This window comes from Dreissena polymorpha, chromosome 5 (assembly GCF_020536995.1).
Source record: "Dreissena polymorpha isolate Duluth1 chromosome 5, UMN_Dpol_1.0, whole genome shotgun sequence".
Taxonomy (NCBI): domain Eukaryota; kingdom Metazoa; phylum Mollusca; class Bivalvia; order Myida; family Dreissenidae; genus Dreissena; species Dreissena polymorpha.
This window is the reverse complement of record NC_068359.1, coordinates 11400507-11420012: the sequence shown is the minus strand read 5'-3', so window position 1 is coordinate 11420012 and position 19506 is coordinate 11400507. Positions and strand designations below refer to the sequence as shown.

The 19506-nt window shown below is 36.7% G+C and overlaps 1 protein-coding gene across 2 annotated transcripts in view; it reads left to right on the top strand.

The window, feature by feature from the left end:
• The window catches only part of LOC127882392 (zinc finger protein castor homolog 1-like), a 67022-nt gene that overhangs the window by 26340 nt on the left and 21176 nt on the right, over window positions 1-19506 (top strand). The window contains exons 3-9 of one of the 2 annotated variants that reach the window (XM_052430992.1): window positions 11144-11276; window positions 12197-12284; window positions 12780-12959; window positions 14675-14891; window positions 15734-15871; window positions 17275-17955; window positions 18439-18607. In XM_052430992.1, coding sequence (XP_052286952.1) covers window positions 11144-11276; window positions 12197-12284; window positions 12780-12959; window positions 14675-14891; window positions 15734-15871; window positions 17275-17955; window positions 18439-18607 — 1606 coding nt within the window. The remainder of the gene's footprint in view (window positions 1-11143; window positions 11277-12196; window positions 12285-12779; window positions 12960-14674; window positions 14892-15733; window positions 15872-17274; window positions 17956-18438; window positions 18608-19506) is intronic. The other variant, XM_052430993.1, reaches the window with a different exon arrangement.

The following is a 19506-nucleotide window of genomic DNA, read 5'->3' as shown; positions in this document are numbered from 1 at the left end:
TGATCCATATATAAATTATTAACAAGAGTTTCAAAGAAACTTGGTGTTACCATCCGTAGCTGCTATGGTTACAGTAGCGTCCCAGAATAAAGTTTTATTGATAATTATTTCAGTTCAGTGCATTTTGGTGGATCAATGTACCTGAATTGTTTCTCTGTCAATATTTTATTTTGAATCTTTGAACATGACCGCTGGGTATAAGCAACCTGCTCTGGTTGCTAGGGTGATATAGATAGATCAATTACAGCAATAATAGTCTTTATTTGCAAGCAGTTTCAGTAGTAATAGGTACATTATTTATTAAAACTTATGGTTGTATTTGGGTCAGATATATTTTTTTGTACATTTTAATACATTGATGGATTATGATGACAATCATGATGATGATGATGATGATGATGATGATGATGATGATGACGATGATGATGATGATGATGATGATGATGATGATGATGATGATGATGATGATGATGATGGTGGTGGTGATGATGGTGATAGTGATAGTGGTGATGATGATGTTGATGATGATTAAAGTGTTGATGATGATGATGATGATGATGATGATGATGATGATGATGATGATGATGATGATGATGATGATGATGATGATAATGATGATGATGATAATAGGGATAGGGATAGTAATAGTGATGATGATGATGATGATGATGATGATGATGATGATGATAATGATGATGATGATGATGATGATGATGATGATGATGATGATGATGGCAAAATATTTATATAATACAACTTTATATAACAAGTCATTTGATTAACTTGAACAGTCCACAATGTTCGTCTACTTTAGCAGGGTCCCACAAGAAGTTGATATCCCCCTTCTTTGCCTGATCAAAAGTCAATCATACCAGTTCTATAAGCCTTATTGACTGTTTCTAATTGAAAAGGATATTTTCTATTTCGCTCCTTAATTGATGAAATATTATCTGAACAATGCTTAAGCCACGCTTCATTTGCTGTCTATAACATTTATTGAAATAAACCTGTTTCTCAACAGTTGTGATTGTCAATAGTTTTCCCTGATAAATTGCCCCATGATTATTAAAGACGAGCCTTTGATCGCTTTACGGTAACGAATTTGTCCCGTTTCCGTGGTAACTGTCAATCAGCATTATTGGGAATAGGTGATCCTGGCAGTAAAATACCTGCCCCAATCAATGGGAAAGCAGTCCCATAACCTGGGTATAGAACTGTAAGTGTTGAAGGTTCAGGATGACATTGAATTATCAAAGGTGCATGGTTGTCTGGTAAATTAAAAGGTGGAAGATCTTTTGTTATTACAGGAACATTGTCATCTTAGTAGTTATATTAGGTGAAGTGTTATCTAGTGGGTTTTTATTTAATTTATACTTATTTTTTGGGGAAAATTTTTGGCTGAAATTTGAACCCATTTCCAATCTCAAAAAGTGTGAATATGTCCCAAATGACTGACTAAAATTCCACAAAATAATAATAATAATTTTTTTAAATAAATTGCAACATTGAATTTGTTTCCCTATTAAGGTCTATAAGTTGAACCTGTGTAAATATAATATTGAAAATACTTTTATTTTGGTTTTTAAAGTATTTGTAAGCAAAAAACAACATCAAATATTTCCAGATTTTAGTCAAATCAACATGATTTTTCCCTATCCAAAGGGCCCTGGCCCTTTTCCCAAAATGATGAAAAAACACACTGCTAGGATCTTACATCAGTTGTAATATTGTACCATATTTTTGTAAAGGAGTTTGTGAACTGGTATTGTAAATGTGCTTGATCGTCAGGTTTTTACTGGATGGTTAAAAAACTGTAGAATTTTATAAAATTTGAGTAGTTTTCTCAACTTCGAAGTAAGTGGACTAATGATCTTGCCTCATGAGGGGCCAGCATTTTGTGATTACTATGGAGTTATCATAATACTGCAATATACTAAATTAAAGTTGTTTGCGTGTTGCTGTTGATATGCACCTAAAAGCGGTCTCACCTTTGTAATATAAGTAAAATAAGTTCTTACTAAAAGTTTGCAATAAAGCTATTTTTGTTGTCATTAAAATTCAAATCATTGTATTATATACATGTATTGTTCATTTTTGCAGTAAAATCATTTGTCAAAACTCCGTTACTCCTTTACAAGACACATTAGCTATGTTATAAATATATCAATATTGTTAATTAAGTGAAGCATAATTATTTAATAGCAATTTAGTTATTTTGCATTTACAAATCACAAAACGTCTTTGAGAACATGATATTTCCATGTTGTACAAAACTTGTTCAAAAGTTTGCGTATATGAAAATAAATCACTCCCAGTACACGAAATACAAGACAGTTGCTTCTTTCATCTGAATCGTAAACAGTCAAAAGTCCACATTTTGTAATAAAATTATAATTTATTTCGCTTTACGAACAACACTTTCCCCATGTTTTATTTTTTGCTTTTGTTAGAAATCTACGGGGAACATTTCCCGTATTATGTTTTCTGAGTGAATAACATGCACTGTTTGGCCAGCGTTTGATGTTTGGGTGTTTGTAATGAATCCTTCAAATGAAATTTATGTCAATAAAATTTCTGTAAAAGATCCTACAATTGTTAGTTGAGTTGTTAATAATGATCAAGTGCCGCTAATTTCTATGCATATATTTAATTACTAACTTAAATAATATTGAATATTTAAAATATAACTTCTACTACAACTGCTGTTGCTGTAGCTAATGTTGCTGCTTTTAATACTAGTACTTATACAATTGCTGCTGCAGATATTTATTGACCTGCTGATACTACTTAATGACAACTAAGTATATCAAATGACACTAGCAGCAGGGGCAGCCACAGTAGAAGTTGCTGCTACTTTTTCTAATGCTATATATTTATCATATGTCAGTAGCTGTAAGGCTAACCTGGGATGACACTTCTTCTGCTGTATATAATGTAAGCAGCAGCAGCAGCAGCAGCGGCAGCAGCGGCAGCAGAAGTAGGAGCAGTTGAAACAGAAATATACTTTTCTTGCTGTCTCTACTGCTTCAGCTAACTGCATTGTTGTGTACTCATACAGCAACAACTGCAACAACTATGTATTATTTCCGACTAGATGGGCCAGTTGGAAGAGCGCTGTATTACAAATCAGAGGATCTCGGTTCAATCTCTAGCCCAGCAACAAAGATTGCATGCAGATTGCTCATGAAATCCTTTCTACGGCCATGTTTCCCCTACTTCAGATTTAAGTAGGACAGTTGTCAGTGACTGGCATAAGTATGTGCACATAATACTTGGTTAAAATATGTGCACTTAATACTTGGTTAAAATATGTGCACTAAATACTTGGTTAAAATATGTGCACTTAATACTTGGTTAAAATATGTGCACTTAATACTTGGTTAAAATATGTGCACTTAATACTTGGTTAGAATATGTGCACTTAATACTTGGTTAGAATATGTGCACTAAATACTTGGTTAAAATATGTGTACTTAATACTTGGTTAAAATATGTGCACTTAATACTTGGTTAAAGTATGTGCACTTAATACTTGGTTAAAATATGTGCACTTAATACTTGGTTAAAATATGTGTACTTAATACTTGGTTAAAGTATGTGCACTTAATACTTGGTTAAAATATGTGCACTTAATACTTGGTTAAAATATGTGCACTTAATACTTGGTTAAAATATGTGCACTTAATACTTGGTTAAAATATGTGCACTTAATACTTGGTTAAAATATGTGCACTTAATACTTGGTTAAAATATGTGCATGTAATACTTGGTTAAAATATGTTCACTTAATACTTGGTTAAAGTATGTGCACTTAATACTTGGATAAAATATGTGCACTTAATACTTGGTTAGAATATGTGCACTTAATACTTGGTTAAAATATGTTCACTTAATACTTGGTTAAAGTATGTGCACTTAATACTTGGATAAAATATGTGCACTTAATACTTGGTTAAAATATGTGCACTTAATACTTGGTTAAAATATGTGCACTTAATACTTGGTTAAAATATGTGCATGTAATACTTGGTTAAAATATGTTCACTTAATACTTGGTTAAAGTATGTGCACTTAATACTTGGATAAAATATGTGCACTTAATACTTGGTTAGAATATGTGCACTTAATACTTGGTTAAAATATGTGCACTTAATACTTGGTTAAAATATGTGCACTTAATACTTGGATAAAATATGTGCACTTAATACTTGGTTAAAATATGTGCACTTAATACTTGGTTAAAATATGTGCACTTAATACTTGGTTAAAATATGTGCACTAAATACTTGGATAAAATATGTGCACTTAATACTTGGTTAAAATATGTGCACTTAATACTTGGTTAAAATATGTGCACTTAATACTTGGATAAAATATGTTCATTAATACTTGGTTAAAATATGTGCACTTAATACTTGGTTAAAATATGTGCACTTAATACTTGGTTAAAATATGTGCATGTAATACTTCGTTCAATAATTATGTGCTCTTAATACTCACGTTACCCAGCTATCGCAGGACAAGTGTATGTTGGTCAAATGATTGCTGCGATATTACTGAAATATTGTTTAAAAGAGCAAAAAACCAAACTAATCAAACACACAAAAGCTTCATTTAACAACCATAATAATATCTTCATAAAGACGCATTGTATTAACTGTATCGTTTTCATAAATCAGTAAATTGGCATCCATCATTGTATTATTCTAATTTCAAGAGATAGAGCAATTCATCAATATATTTTTTTAGTACAAATGTAAATATTACACTGAAATCTTGTAACAAGGTTATTTATTTTATTTTATCCCTGCATCATCAACTAAAGAGTCTAAATCAAATTCATGAACATTTCCGCATAATTATAAATGTTAAAATTTAACCTTTATTCTTACATTTTCTAGTCAATTTACTGCCAATCAACTCTGAATCATCTGTCAAACTTAGAAAATTTATACTAAGAAATCAAATTAATTAAAAAATACAAAATTAATATGCACATAAATTTCCAGTAATGTTACAATTTATTGGGGTTTGAAGTTTCTGGTAAATTAACGTATGGGTCATTTTATTTCTTGTAATTATTCATATAAATGCATGACATTGAAAGCCTATTCTTGGCATTTTGATAGAGTGGAAAAGATAAGTTGCCTAGATGTTACGGTTTTGATTCTGACTTTTGTACTTTAAAAACCATATCCACCAATAAACATTAAATTTAGCGAAGCTCTGGGAAAACGGGGCTTAATGCGTTTGGATAAAGATGGTGTCTGTTTTAGAAATATTTTTTTTAAATGTTTTGTGTTCTCTTTATTATGTCCTTTATGTTTGTGCCTGGACAACTTCAAACATTGAATTTTGTCAACATTTAATTCAGTTTCGTCTTCTGAAGGAAAATGTCTTCAAAATCCCTGAACAAAGAGCTTATATCATTTTTGTGAAGTGTTCATATATTTTAATCTACCAAAATCAATACCTCTTTATGGTTGTAGTATAGGATTTGACTGTTAACTATAAAATCTCAAGTTTTATGTAAATCTTCTTAAGACCTGATTTTATGCTCAAAACTGTACAAAAACTGTACAATATTATCATAAAACTCGGCTTTTGTCCATTCAAATGTCAATATATTTTGTTGGTTCACATTTTCTCTCATTTGGAGAATTTCCAAAATAGTTTGAGGTGTACATTCAGCACTGATTTTTAAGCATTGATTTATTTGTTCGACATTTTTATAAATATAGCCAGAAATAAATTATTTGATAAACTTTGTACTTGATCGTGAACAAGTATCTAGGCAAAAAGTCTGCCAATATTGTTTTGCAGATAAATTATCTTGATATTTTATACTTTTTTGGCAATAGCAATATAGAATATTTGAGCGATTTTATTTGATTGCTTATTGCTTAATGTTGATAGTTGTGGTGGTATCTGATATAATCTGACTTTATTATAAGGATTTACAGTAAATAGAATTTTGAAATTGTTAAAATCTGCAGAGGCTCTAAAAGTAGGTTAGCATTGACCTTTTGAGGTATAAGAAACAAAAATTCTTTTGAGTCGCAGTGGTGTCACTGGGGGCTGACGAGGTCAAAGCGTAGTCCGTTTCGCTACGACGTCGAGTATATGTTTTACTACGAAAACATTGTTTAAATACACATGACATCGAGAACGGATAAGTCGAAAATTGTGTTTAAAACATGTAAGATTATGATTTTGTAATAACAAAACTCTGAATTTAAGCACAATGTCATTTCATAGGTCTGTTACATCAAATTATAATCCAAGATGTGTCTGGTTTATGCGGTTAAACATGAAATAGACCGCTGATTTATCAAACCGAAGTCAAGTTTCACTTAAAAAAAATGCAATTAAGGTTTACAACTGTGTTTAATTGACACAATTTTACAAATTCCATATTGATCTATGTATTGTTAAGCCACTGGTGTGTTTAGAAATGTGTAGGGTGACCCAGTTATCAGAAATAAAGGCTACATATTATTATAAGGCATGATCATGTCTCTGACAGCATACGTATATGCCTCGCTACGACAACGCTTTAGCGTGCATGCGTTTCTCACAGAAGACGTATTGGTTATCTCTCAAAGGCAAAATAAAGAAGAAAAAAAATTAATACAGAGTCATGGAGTGGCTGGATGTTTCCTTTGAGACAGAGGTAGTAACAACGGCACAACATGATCCGAAGCGCACAGTCGACATGGTAATGCACATAATTATGATATAATTACATTCACGACTAGGCCAAAGGAAACGATTAAAATCGAAAATCCATATATAAGATGACAGTTGAGAGTCGAGAACCTAATGTCGTCGGTCTCAATAAAAATGACGCATCTTCACCTCAATTTGACAATCCCTTATACGTTCATTTTGATAGAGACCGACGATAGGTTTTCAGCATACGGTACTCTTTATCAAATGACATTTGATTCTCGTTATTCCCAACTCGCTTATCTCGAAACTCTGCTTATGTCAAAGTAAATCCCATGTTCCAACTTCGATCATTATTTATCTCATACGGATTTTGATTTTTACATTGTATATATCAAAGCGATTTTCTTGAAAATCGGTTATCATCAACTAATTTTGAGGTGAATTTCATGTTCGTATACATGATTGTACCTGTAAAATCCACACCTGTAACAGCCGTAAGGTGTGGAAAGTAGGACCCCAATGGCACAAAACCGCAATTGCATAATCAATATATTGTTGTAAAGTTGTGGCAGTGGGTTTCTGTCACAGGTTATTGTTTACTGTGTACATGACGGCCGGTAAATTTACTTCGTGTTACAATGCGGTTAAGGCCCAGTCTCACTATGATGCCGGCGGAGCCCCAGTGCGTGATCAGGCATCTACCGGGATGAACCGGGGCCCTACCGGGATGAACCAGTGCTCCACCGGGATAAACCGTGGACGACCGGGGACAACTGGTGCTCCACCGGGAAAGTATTAAAATGTTTAATACCTCCGGGATGAACCGGGAGTCACCGGGTAGGACCGGCAACGACCTGCGTGGCACCTGGAACAACCGGGACTGTACCAGGAACAACCGGGACGGCACCTTAGCTCCACCGGGGCCCAAAACCATCCCGGCAGAGCTACGGCAACGCCCCGGTGAATGCCGGCAGAGTCCCTTTATAGCTACGTTACATAAGTAAACCGGTGCTCTGACGGTACCGTCCCGGTTGTTCCCGATGCAGTCCTTGTTGTTTCCAGTGCCAAGCCGGTTATTGCCGGTCCTTCCCGGTAACTCCTGGTTCATCCCGGAGGTATTAAACATTTGAATACTTTCCCGGTGGAGCCCCGGTTGTCCCCGGTTATACCGGGGCGTTGCCGCAGCTCTGCCGGGGTCTGATGCCGGTATAACCCCGGTGAGTGCCGGCGTAGTGACGGTATACCGGGGCTCTGCCGGGACTCTGCAGGCTTTCACCGGGTTCAACCTTTTCGTTTGGATGTTCATGCGCACAGTGAAGCACAGCATCTTTTGCACTGGGAAATGGCAGTCTGCAGTAACTGAAAACTGCATGTGATATGTCCAGAAATGGATACAGAAACTTCGTTGAGCAACCTATACATTATATTTGTACTTCGTTGCGCAACCAATACATACTCTGTGTGAAACCTTTACATAAAACGACTTGTAATTTCCTTTGAAACAAAGAATTTGCATAATTAAAATATATGTTCGTAACCTGTTTTGTACTTTAAAATGTGTAATGTACACTGAATCGAAGTAAAATGTAGTTTTATTTAATTTAAGTTACCATAATTGGCTATTTTAACAGAATAACCACCTTATGCATTGCTTCAAATCAAAATATTTCGATTTTAGCTCAAAATAAACTTAAAGGTTGCAACTACGCGCATTTGTTATTAGTTTGTTATTGAAAATAAGTACCTACCATTACTGGATGTTCCGTTCTCTAATCCATAAACACCAGAAAATATGAAACTCGCCTGATTAAGTAGTGTATTTACACCATGTTTTCGTAGTAAAACATATACCCGACGTCGTAGCGAAACGGACTACGCTTTGACCTCGTCAGCCCCCAGTGGGTGTAGTGAATATGGTGTCCGCCTAGCAATCGGGACATCGCAGGTTTGATCCCCATTGTGGGAGCGTTCTTTAGATTTCCCCCATAGAAACTTAGTACTGGTTCGAGTCCCAGGAAATAGACTCGAGAGCATTTCAATTAAGCCTTAAGGCTTTCTATGCAATCGAGCTTAAATAAACAGGTTTAAACCAAATATTCTTTATATTTATTAAACAGTGATTTGTGGTGATCACATTCAACAAATTTAATTTAAAATCAGTTGTAACAAGAGTGCCAAACTGTCACAAGATACGCCCGTTCGGAGGTTTTGGACACCATGCTTAATGCTTGAAATGCACTAAGTGACCTCGAGACCTAGTTATTGACCCGGCATGACCCATATTTGAACTTGACCTAGATATCATTTAGATGTAACATCTGACTAAATTTGGTGAAGATCAAATGAAAACTACTTCAATTAGAGAGCGGGCACCATGCTAAATGCTTGAAATTCATTATGTGTCCGATCGTGACCTCGTTTTTGACCCGGCATGACCCATATTCGAATTTGATCTACAGATCATCTAGACTCAACTTCTGACCAAATTAGGTGATGATCAGATGCAAACTACTTCAATTAGAGAGCGGACACCATGCTAAATGCTTGAAATGCACTAAGTAACCTTGTGACCTAGTTTTTGACCCGGCATGACCCATATTCGAACTTGACCTAGATATCAACTAGATGCAACTACTGACCAAGTTTGGTGAAGATCGGATGAATACAATTTGAATTAGAGTCCGGACAAAGTGGCGCCGTTGAAAATGCACTAATTGACCCTATGACCTAGTTTTTGACCCGGCATGACCCATATTCGAACTTGGCCTATATATCAACTAGATGCAACTGCTGACCAAGTTTGGTGAAGATCGGATGAATACAATTTGAAATAGAGTCCGGACAAAGTGGCCCCTTTGAAAATGCACTTATTGACCCTATGACCTAGTTTTTGACCCGGCATGACCCATATTCGAACTTGGCCTAGATATCAACTAGATGCAACTGCTGACCAAGTTTGGTGAAGATCGGATGAATACAATTTGAATTAGAGTCCGGACAAAGTGATGCCTTCCGCCCGCCGCCCGCCGCCAAGGGGTTTCACATAATACGTCCCGTATTTTATACGGGCGTATAAAAATATATGCATGTATTGTAATACCGGTAATTGTCAAATTAAAGCTGTAATTTTTTAATTTTTTTGTCTGCAATGAACCGAAACATTTGAAACAGTAAATCTTCAATCTTAAATTATAAATGATATTTGAACCCTTTCCCACTCAAAAGCAAAGTGAAAATAGGTAGTGCAAACAGCTTAAAACCAGAACAGCCTGCAAGTAACTAACTAGACTGTTCAGGTTTTATGCTGTTTGCTGCTCTTCAGTATCTAAGGGTTGGAAATGAAGCCTTAAAAACTTAAATCTAGTCTGAAAGGTCTTTAATTAAATTAAATTAAAATATGTATCTAAGCGGTAAAGGGTCAAAAGCTCCAAGTACCATGACATTGGGTCATAATAATACATTTTGCCTTATGGATATGTGTCTTTTTGTATCAGTTCATAAGTCAATATGCTCAAGCATGATAACAGTTAAGATCAAATAACACTTGAGAACAAGTCTCTTTAAATGTTTATTTTCAAATTTGTGTGTTTGCAAGTCAAATTACTGTGACTCGCATGTTTAACTTGACTTTAAAAGTATTTGCAGAGTATTGTCATATATTCTAAATATTTTGCGTCCAAGCATGGCAGAAATGTTCAATGATATATAAACAGTTTTTTTGCTTTCAAGTTCAGGGAATATTTCTGAAGTCATTTATTTGACATGAATCAAGGAATTTCATGTCTTTTGTCTTCAATACTTGTAACAGTGGAAATTGTTAAAGAAATAGGACTGCTGTAAAAGGTCAAAATATATGTATGCTGCGTCAAGAAAGGCACTGGGTGCATAGTTGTTTAAAATTCTGCAAATAATTTTTGTTTTGCACTTATGTATATGATGATAAATATTAAAATAAATTTTACCGAAAAGTAAGGCAATATACACGTTACTCTATCCACCATGCCTTTAAATATGTTAGGCTTGTTTCAAAGTTCAATATTTAATGGCTCTTTTGATAATTAAATAATATTTTGTATGGAACAAAATTGGTCATTGTTATACGCTTAAATGGAAACACAGGAACATGACTTTGTAGGAGTAAAATCTACAGAACTAAACATGAAGTAGGGCTTTGCATTATGATCTGGTTTCTCAGAAAAGTGAGCGACATGCATGCGAGTAAAGTGTTTGCCCAAATTAGTCTGTGTAGTCTGAACAGGCTAATCTGGAATCACACTTTCCTGGACTGGATTTTTGTTTAGAAGAGACCTTTTAAAGCAAAAATTCCATAAAAGCAGAAAGTGTCCTCCCTGATTAGCCTAAGCATACTGCATGGGCTATTCTGGGACAACACTTTACGCACATGCATTAAGCCCAGTTTTCTCAGATCAAGGCTCATACGTCATTATGCCTTATTGGTTGTCTTTTCCAGGAAAGTTGCAGAATGACCGCTTTACCACTAGTTCGTCCTTCATCAACGCTGTTTACAGCAAGACCCCTGGGACACCAAATGTGGGGGGCCAGATATCACCGGCCCTTCCCAACTACTCAAAGTACCTTAAAAGGTACATATATGTGGTGAACATCATAGCCATCAGCCCCTTGATCAGGTTTTCTTTAGCTGTACATCAAACACAAAAATGTGTGAGAAAAACCTCTCTTATTTTTCTGAGTTTCTTAGTTTTTTGCTATACGACATCAGAATTTAGCATAAACTAATAAATCACATAATAAAGTAATTTTTACTTCACAAATATATATGTTTAGCAATAGCGATTTCCCATTTTGAATATTTCTAAATAGAGATATTAGTAGTGAAAATCATCTTTAAAGAATTCCATGTAAGATTTAAATTCACAGTCATTTTGTAACCATTTCAAGAATATTTGTTATTCTTTCTTGGGCGCGATGTTTACAATAGAATTACCCTGGAATTTGTTAGATTCTTGACGACCCCACTAATCTGGGAGTATAAACCAACCCAACCCATTCAAAATCTTCAAAATTATTAATAATATCAACTGTAATAAGCCTTGTTCTGAGAAAACTGTGATTAATGCATGTGAGTGAATTGTTGTCCCAGATGACCCTATATCCTCTCAGCTGTTATGGTATTTTTCGTTTTAAGGAAGTCCCTTCTAAATGCAAATCTAATCTAGCCAAAAAGTACTGTTCCAATTGTTACTGAGGTCCAAATTACAACTGCAGAATCGTCAACTGGACAACCCAGTTAACCCTTACTTGCTCGGAAGCAAAGTGAAAATAGCTAAATGCAACCACCATAAAACCAGAACAGCCTGCATTAGTACATCGCAGTCTGTTCAGGTTTTATGCTTTTTGCTGCTCATCAGTATCGTAGTGTTGGAAATAAAGCCTTTAAAACTTGAATCTTTTAAGAAAGTTCTTGAATTCAATTCAATTTTTGAAAGGACTAGAAACAGGTCAAAATGATGTCTGAGTGGTCAAGGATTATCATGTATTTCAGGTATAACAGCGGGATCGAGTGCGGTGGTTCCCACTGCAAGGAACTTGGGTACCGGGAACATTACCACTGCATCGACTGCTCCTTCCAGGTACTGAGGGACTTTGCAAAGTTATTTTATTATTCTTGAGTTTCAAAGTTTTCGTTCCCTTAAGCATCGAATAATTCCTGTAGAGTTTTCTGTATGATGAAGCATTGAAAGATGTATAACATTTTGACTCCAGCCACGTGTCATTACTGACATACCATGATTATATAAGAATTGTTCTGGAAAAACTGGGCTTAATGCATGTGCCTTAAGTGTCATCCCAGATTAGCCTATGCAGTTTGCAAGAAACTATTTTTACGCGAAAAAGTCTTTAGTCCCTGATTAGCCTCTGCTAATTTGGTTAGAAACTTAACGCACAAGGCTTGTTTTCCAAGACGTAGACTTATACCATTTGTGAGAAGATTGTGTCCTTAGGCAGCAAAAACGTTTTGCACTTAATTAGAAACATTTGGTTTTGATATAATTGTTCATGTTACTGGTTTTGGATTGGTTTCATGCTCTGATTCTCACACTGTTCAATGTTCTTGTTGCTGCCAGCAGGTGTTTGCTAAGAAGGAGGAGATGGTCCGTCACTACAAGTGGCACCGTAAACGTGAGGAGTCCCTCCAGCATGGCTTCTTGCGCTTCTCCCCCATGGACAACTGCTCCAAGAAGTTTGGCCAGTGCACTCACAACAGCAAGCAGACACACTATCATTGCCTGCAGGTATGCACACATGTAGGCACCTCTATCTTTTTCCCTTTCTAAGACTTGAGCATTTGTTTGGTAGCAAGTAACTTTATTGCCATTGTCTGCAGGTAAGCACAAATGTAGGCACCTCGTTTTCCCTTTCAAATACGTGCATATTTACTTGGTAGCCAGTAGCCGTGCTACCATTGTCTGCAGGTACATGCAAATCAAGGGGTTTGAGGTTTAGTTGAGTATCATTCTGGGAAAACGTGGCTTTATCCATGTGTGAAAAGTTTTGTCCCAGATTAGCCTGTTCAGTGTGAACAGGCAAATCAGGGATGACAAATTGCGCTTTAAACAAATATTTTTGTTTAAAGAAAGTCTCTTCTAAACAAAACACCAGTTAAAGCAGAAAGTGTTGCCCCTGATTAGCTGTGTACAGATGCATATGGAAAATCAAATGGAAATATGCGTGCCTTGATATTTCTTTGTTTAAGTGCCTGTTATAAAGACCCAAAACTGTTGCTAGCAAGCATGTTGGAATGTGGACATTGTCAGCATGGATTATTTCCCTTGTAAATACTTCTACATGAAGTATGCATTCTCTCCATATAAAGGGGAGTAATCCAAAAATGGAATTTATAACCTTGTATGATTCTGTTAAGACATTATTGAAACCGACTAATTGAAAGTCTCACATTAAGTTGAGTATCATTTGCTTATATTTTTTTTACTAACATTAATATTATCTACTCATTACTTTTATATGTCAGTATTCATTAATCACATGCTTTTGACCAATATATCTTAATATTATAGAATTTATCTTTTATTGTCCCCTACCGGTGAAACCGGAGGGGACTTATGGTTTGCGCTCTGTGTGTCCGTCAGTCAGTCAGTCAGGCAGTCTTTCACACTTTTCTGGATCCTGCGATAACTTTAAAAGTTCTTCATATTTTTTCATGAAACTTGAAACATGAAAAGATGGCAATATGGGGATTATGCATGTCATTTCATTTTGTTCCTACGTCAAAAATTCTGGTTGCTATGGCAACAAATATATAAAAAATTCTGACAATGGTGGAGTTTCACTGGTAGGGGACCATATTGCTTGACAGTAGTATTGTTAGTAACTGCCTTGTCCCTTGAGAAGAACTACTTAGTACTTTGAGAACAAAAACTACTTTGTCCCTTGAGAAAAAGAACTACTTTATCCCTTGAGAAAAATAACTACTTTGTCCCTTGAGAACAAGAACTACTTTATCCCTTGAGAACAAGAACTTCTTTATCCCTTGAGAACAAGAACTACTTTATCCCTTGAGAACAAGAACTACTTTATCCCTTGAGAAAAATAACTACTTTGTCCCTTGAGAAAAATAACTACTTTATCCCTTGAGAACAAGAACTACTTTATCCCTTGAGAACAAGAACTACTTTGTCACTGGAGAACAAGAACTACTTTGTCCCTTGAGAACAAAAAGTACTTAATCCCTTGAGAACAAAAACCACTTTGTCCCTTGAGAACAAGAACTACTTTGTCCCTTGAGAACAATATCAGTGTATGTGCTAAAAACTCTGACAGCCCTTTCTCTTTTTCATAAAAGATTCTTTGACATTGTACAGAATTAAGGCATTAGTTAGTCTGGACCTTATGAAAATTATTCCCCAAATACAGAATATGTTGGGACTTTTTGTTAAGGAATACTCGGTTATGACAAAAAATTCCAGATCGTTATCATCACCTTATTCTTCCATTCTTTCAGCCGGGTTGTGACAAGGTGTACATTAGCACCTCGGATGTTCAGATGCATGCAAACTATCACCGCAAGGACTCTGCGATAATGTCAGAGGGTTTCCAAAGGTTCCGCGCCACTGAGGACTGTGGGACGCCTTCGTGCTCTTTCTACGGACAACGAACAACCCACTTTCACTGCCTGAGGCCTGACTGCAAGTTCACATTCAAAAACAAGGCTGATATGGGTGAGATGTAACACTATTATTTTAAGTCTTAATGAACTTTATTGTTAATATAAAGTTTTAATTTAAGAAAAGAATCACAGTTAAGTTTTGGCAAACAATATTACACTTTCCATCACAAAGTGGTACAGTTTGCTATTAAACATTTATTGGTGAAATAAGTGATGTTTTTGTACAGTATTCACTTCAACAGAAATTCATGACATTTTTTTATATGTTTAAATATTCATTCAGTTTTAGAAGCTTGCTCTTGACCATTTACTGAAACTGACAACAACAATTAACAAAGAAATCCCTACGTACCTACCAAAATATTGTTGGTGAATTGTCTGAAGCAAACGTATGAGTCCCACTATAAGAAAACGTGCCTTTATGCATGTGCGTTAAGTGTCATCCCAGATTAGTGTGTGCAGTTAGCACATGCTAATGATGGACACACTTTTACCTTAAATAAATTTTTGCTAAGAAGAGAAGAGACTACCTGTAAATGAATAATACCATTTAAGCAGAAAGTGTCAACCTGATTAATCTGATTCACCTGTGTGGACTGCAACCTGATTCACCTGTGTGGACTGCAACCTGATTCACCTGTGTGGACTGCAACCTGATTCACCTGTGTGGACTGCAACCTGATTCACCTGTGTGGACTGCAATCTGGGACAACACTTTACAAACGTGCATTTAGCCTTGTTTTCCCAGAGCTAGGTTCATATATTTGTATACCTCATCAAAAAGAGGCCCCCCAACCCCCAAAGCCCCCAATCCAACCCAGCCACCTTCCTCCATTTCTTTTTCTATATCACTCATTGCATGTTCTCATGTTTACGTGCCGTTGGTGTTTGCAGAGAAGCACAAGAGCTACCACCAAAAGGACGAGGTGCTGGGTAGGGACGGCTTCAAGAAGTTCATGAAGTATGAGCACTGCATGTACACCAGCTGTCGCTACTCCAAACTCAGCAACCATATACACTGCATTAGGCCTGGTAAGTGACATCATAAACACTGCATTAGGCCCAGTAAGTGACATCATAAACTCTGCATTAGGCCCAGTTAGTGACATATATACTGCATTAGGCCTGGTAAGTGACATCATATACACTGCATTAGGCCCCATTAGTAACATCATATACACTGCATTAGGCCTGGTAAGTGACATCATAAACACTGCATTAGGCCCAGTAAGTGACATCATGAACACTGCATTAGGCCCGGTAAGTGACATCATATACAAAGGGAAATCATATTCACTGCATTAGGCCTGGTAAGTGACATAATATACACTGCCTTTGGCCTGTAAGCGACATCAAATGCATGGCATTGGGCGCGGTAAGAGTCATCATATGCACTGCCTAAGGCCTGGTAAGTGACATCAAATACACTATTGGGCCTGGTAAGTGACATCAAATAAACTGCATAAGGCCCTGTAAATGGCATCATATGCACTGTATTAGGCCTGCTGAGTGACATCATATACACTGCCTAAGGCCGTGTAAGTGACATCATATACACTGCTTAAGGCCCTGTAAGTGACATCATATATACTCCATAAGGCCCAGTAAGTGACAAGATATACACTGCATTAGGCCTGGTAAGTGACATCATATTGATTACATAAGGCCTGGTAAGTGACATCATGTACAATGCATTGGGCATGGTAAGTGACATCATATACACTGCACTAGGCCTAGTAAGTGACATCATATGTCCTACATTAGGCTTGGTAAGTGACATCAAATACACTATTGGGCCTGGTAAGTGACATTATATACACTGCACTAGGCCTAGTAAGTGACATCATATGCTCACATTAGGCTTGATAAGGAAAATTTTGAGTATCAGCCTCGCTCTGGGAAAATAACGCTTAATAAATGTGTGTAAAGATCCCTTCCAGATTAGCCTGTGTGTAAAGATCCCTTCCAGATTAGCCTGTGTGTAAAGATCCATCCCAGATTAGCCTGTGTGTAAAGATCCATCCCAGATTAGCCTGTGTGTAAAGATCCCTTCCAGATTAGCCTGTGTGTAAAGATCCATCCCAGATTAGCCTGTGCAATCAGATGACCCCTTTTGCTTGATGGATTTTCTTTTTAAAGGAAGTCTTGGGGAAAGTGTTGTCCCTTAATCTTTGTGCATCCATGTGTTGCTTCAGATTATTATGTGCAGTCTGGGCAGGCTAATCAGGGATGAAATTATTCTTTTATGCCATTTTTTGTTTCAAGGAAGTCTGTTCTTAGTGGAATCTACTTTAGGTGAAAAGTGTTGTCACTGATTATCCTACGCAAATTGCACAGGCTCATCTGAGCTGATACTTCACATGCATTTAATGCTGTTTTCCCAAGAGTGCTGTGCATTGATTTCTTTTATTGATAACAGTCTCCCTGTATTCCAGGCTGTGACTACGTTCTACACTCCACTGCCCAGCTCTACTCACACAAGCGCAAGCACGAGAAGCGTGACTTTGAGAGCGCGTACAAGAAATACCGTCACCACGGCTCCCTGGGCCCACAGACGCCCCTGTCTAACCTGTCCATGTCAGACATGGGCAACTCCTCTGCCAGCAGTGTGAACAGCAGTCCGGTAACACCTGCCGGTTTTGGTGGCAGCAGTGGGATGAAGCGTCAGCTGGAGCTAGATCAGTCTGAGCCTCTTGAGCTGAAGAGACGAAGGCATGAGTCCGGATCAGACGTGGAAATGTCAGCTCCGTCGACGCCTAGCGGGAGATCAACTCCCGGGGATAAAATCTGGCAAGCAAAGTTGCCTCGGTCTGAGTCCATGGACGGTGATGACACAAGCAATAACGAGGATTCTAGGGACTATAGTTTCCTGGAGAGAAGACATCTGGCCAATATGGAAGCTGAAAACCTCAGTCTCAGCAGTTCGCTGAATTTGCCTATTCCAAAACTTGGCGATATAAAGACTGGTTTGACGTCATTGTCATCATTGCCACCAACAGCGTCTGTAGCTGTCTCGCAGAGTGCTACCACCAGTCTGCATCTTGGCGCGTCTGTTGCAAGCCCTACACCGGACCAGCTTTTCAAGCCCATGACCCCAGAGAAGGCGACCTCTTCCGGTATGTAGCGTAATGCGTTGGAATAATGATGCACACTACTTGAAAAACTGTTCATTAATTAAAATTCTTAAATCCAGTAAATATTCTAAAGTCCAGTAAATATGCTATAAAAACAATGAACCAACATTTTGAACTACACTTGTAATAAGAAAAGTCCTGTTCTCTCCTGGGCTGTTTGCCCCTTGTTTTTAAGCTACATATATACAAAACCTGGACAAATTTAGGTCTCTGTTGTCCACATTAATTTAGTCAGACCAATTTATTTTATTGGTTTCGACAGGCATTTACCTGTATCTGATACTTGCCCTCTGTTATTAAACAGTAAAATAAACAATGAGCCATCACAAACTGTAATCGAATAACTATTAGCAATATATAATACATTGATTGAATGGACAACTTAATCTTATGTGTTGATTGGTATGTAAAATTAACATTAATTAACAATATTGTTTTCAATATATCTTGTGTATTATGTGACAGGTATGTTAAATAACCCTCCAGGGGGTGGTTCCCTGATGGCTATGAATCCTGGTACCCTGCTTACTGTGCCTTCCACCCACGCAGGGGCCTCCATTGCCCTGCAGCCACCAAAATCAGTGTACACTGAGAGAAGGGAGAAAGATGACTCCTGGAAAACCTACCTAGTTAGGTGAGACATTGTCTTGTTTTTTGTTGTCCTGTTTTGTGTTAATGTTCTACTTATGTAACCATGAACAATATTAATGCGTTTTACTCATTTTTGTCAGGTAAGACATTGTCCCATTTTGTGTAACAACTCAATGATGTAACCATTAACAAAATAGTGTGTTTTACTCAGTTTTGTCAGATAAGACATTGTCCTGTTTTGTGTTAACATTCAAATAAGGTAACCATGAACAATATTAATGCGTTTTACCCAGTTTTGTCATGTAACATGTTTCATTCATGTAGATCAATGTTTATTCAATGCATAAGGATATAAACTAAGATTAATCTCAAGTTAAGCCACTTTTTATGCCCCCCTTCGAAGAAGAGGGGGTATATTCAAGGTTCCTGAACCACGTGACTTTTTCGGCTATGTGTGGGACACCCGATAGTAAACAAACCATCGCTTCAGGTAACGTTTTTGATAATTTCTTTATTAATTCAAAACCGTTTCCAAAAAAACAAAGACGAGTGCCCAGTCATTGTCGAATTACACAACTTTGTTAAGTTTGGGCAATATTAATTTAGTATTTTTTCCAAAAAGTGCAACCGCGTGATTGAAAACACACGAAATGAAATGCTATGTGTGGTATTTTTTTCATACATTCAACAAAAAACGTTCATTATAATATTGTCGAAGATTTAAAAAATAGGGCGGTAATTCTTCATAGAGAAGCTACATACATTGTATGTTTGCGCAAATACATCTGATTCGGAGTGTGTTTATAGAAATTTAATAATGCTATGTGTGGGACACATTTTTAAAATGCTATGTGTGGTATACAAATTAAACTAGAAAATCGAAAGATTGACCTTTGACCTAGTGACCTGAAAATCAATAGGGGTCATCTGTGAGTCATGATC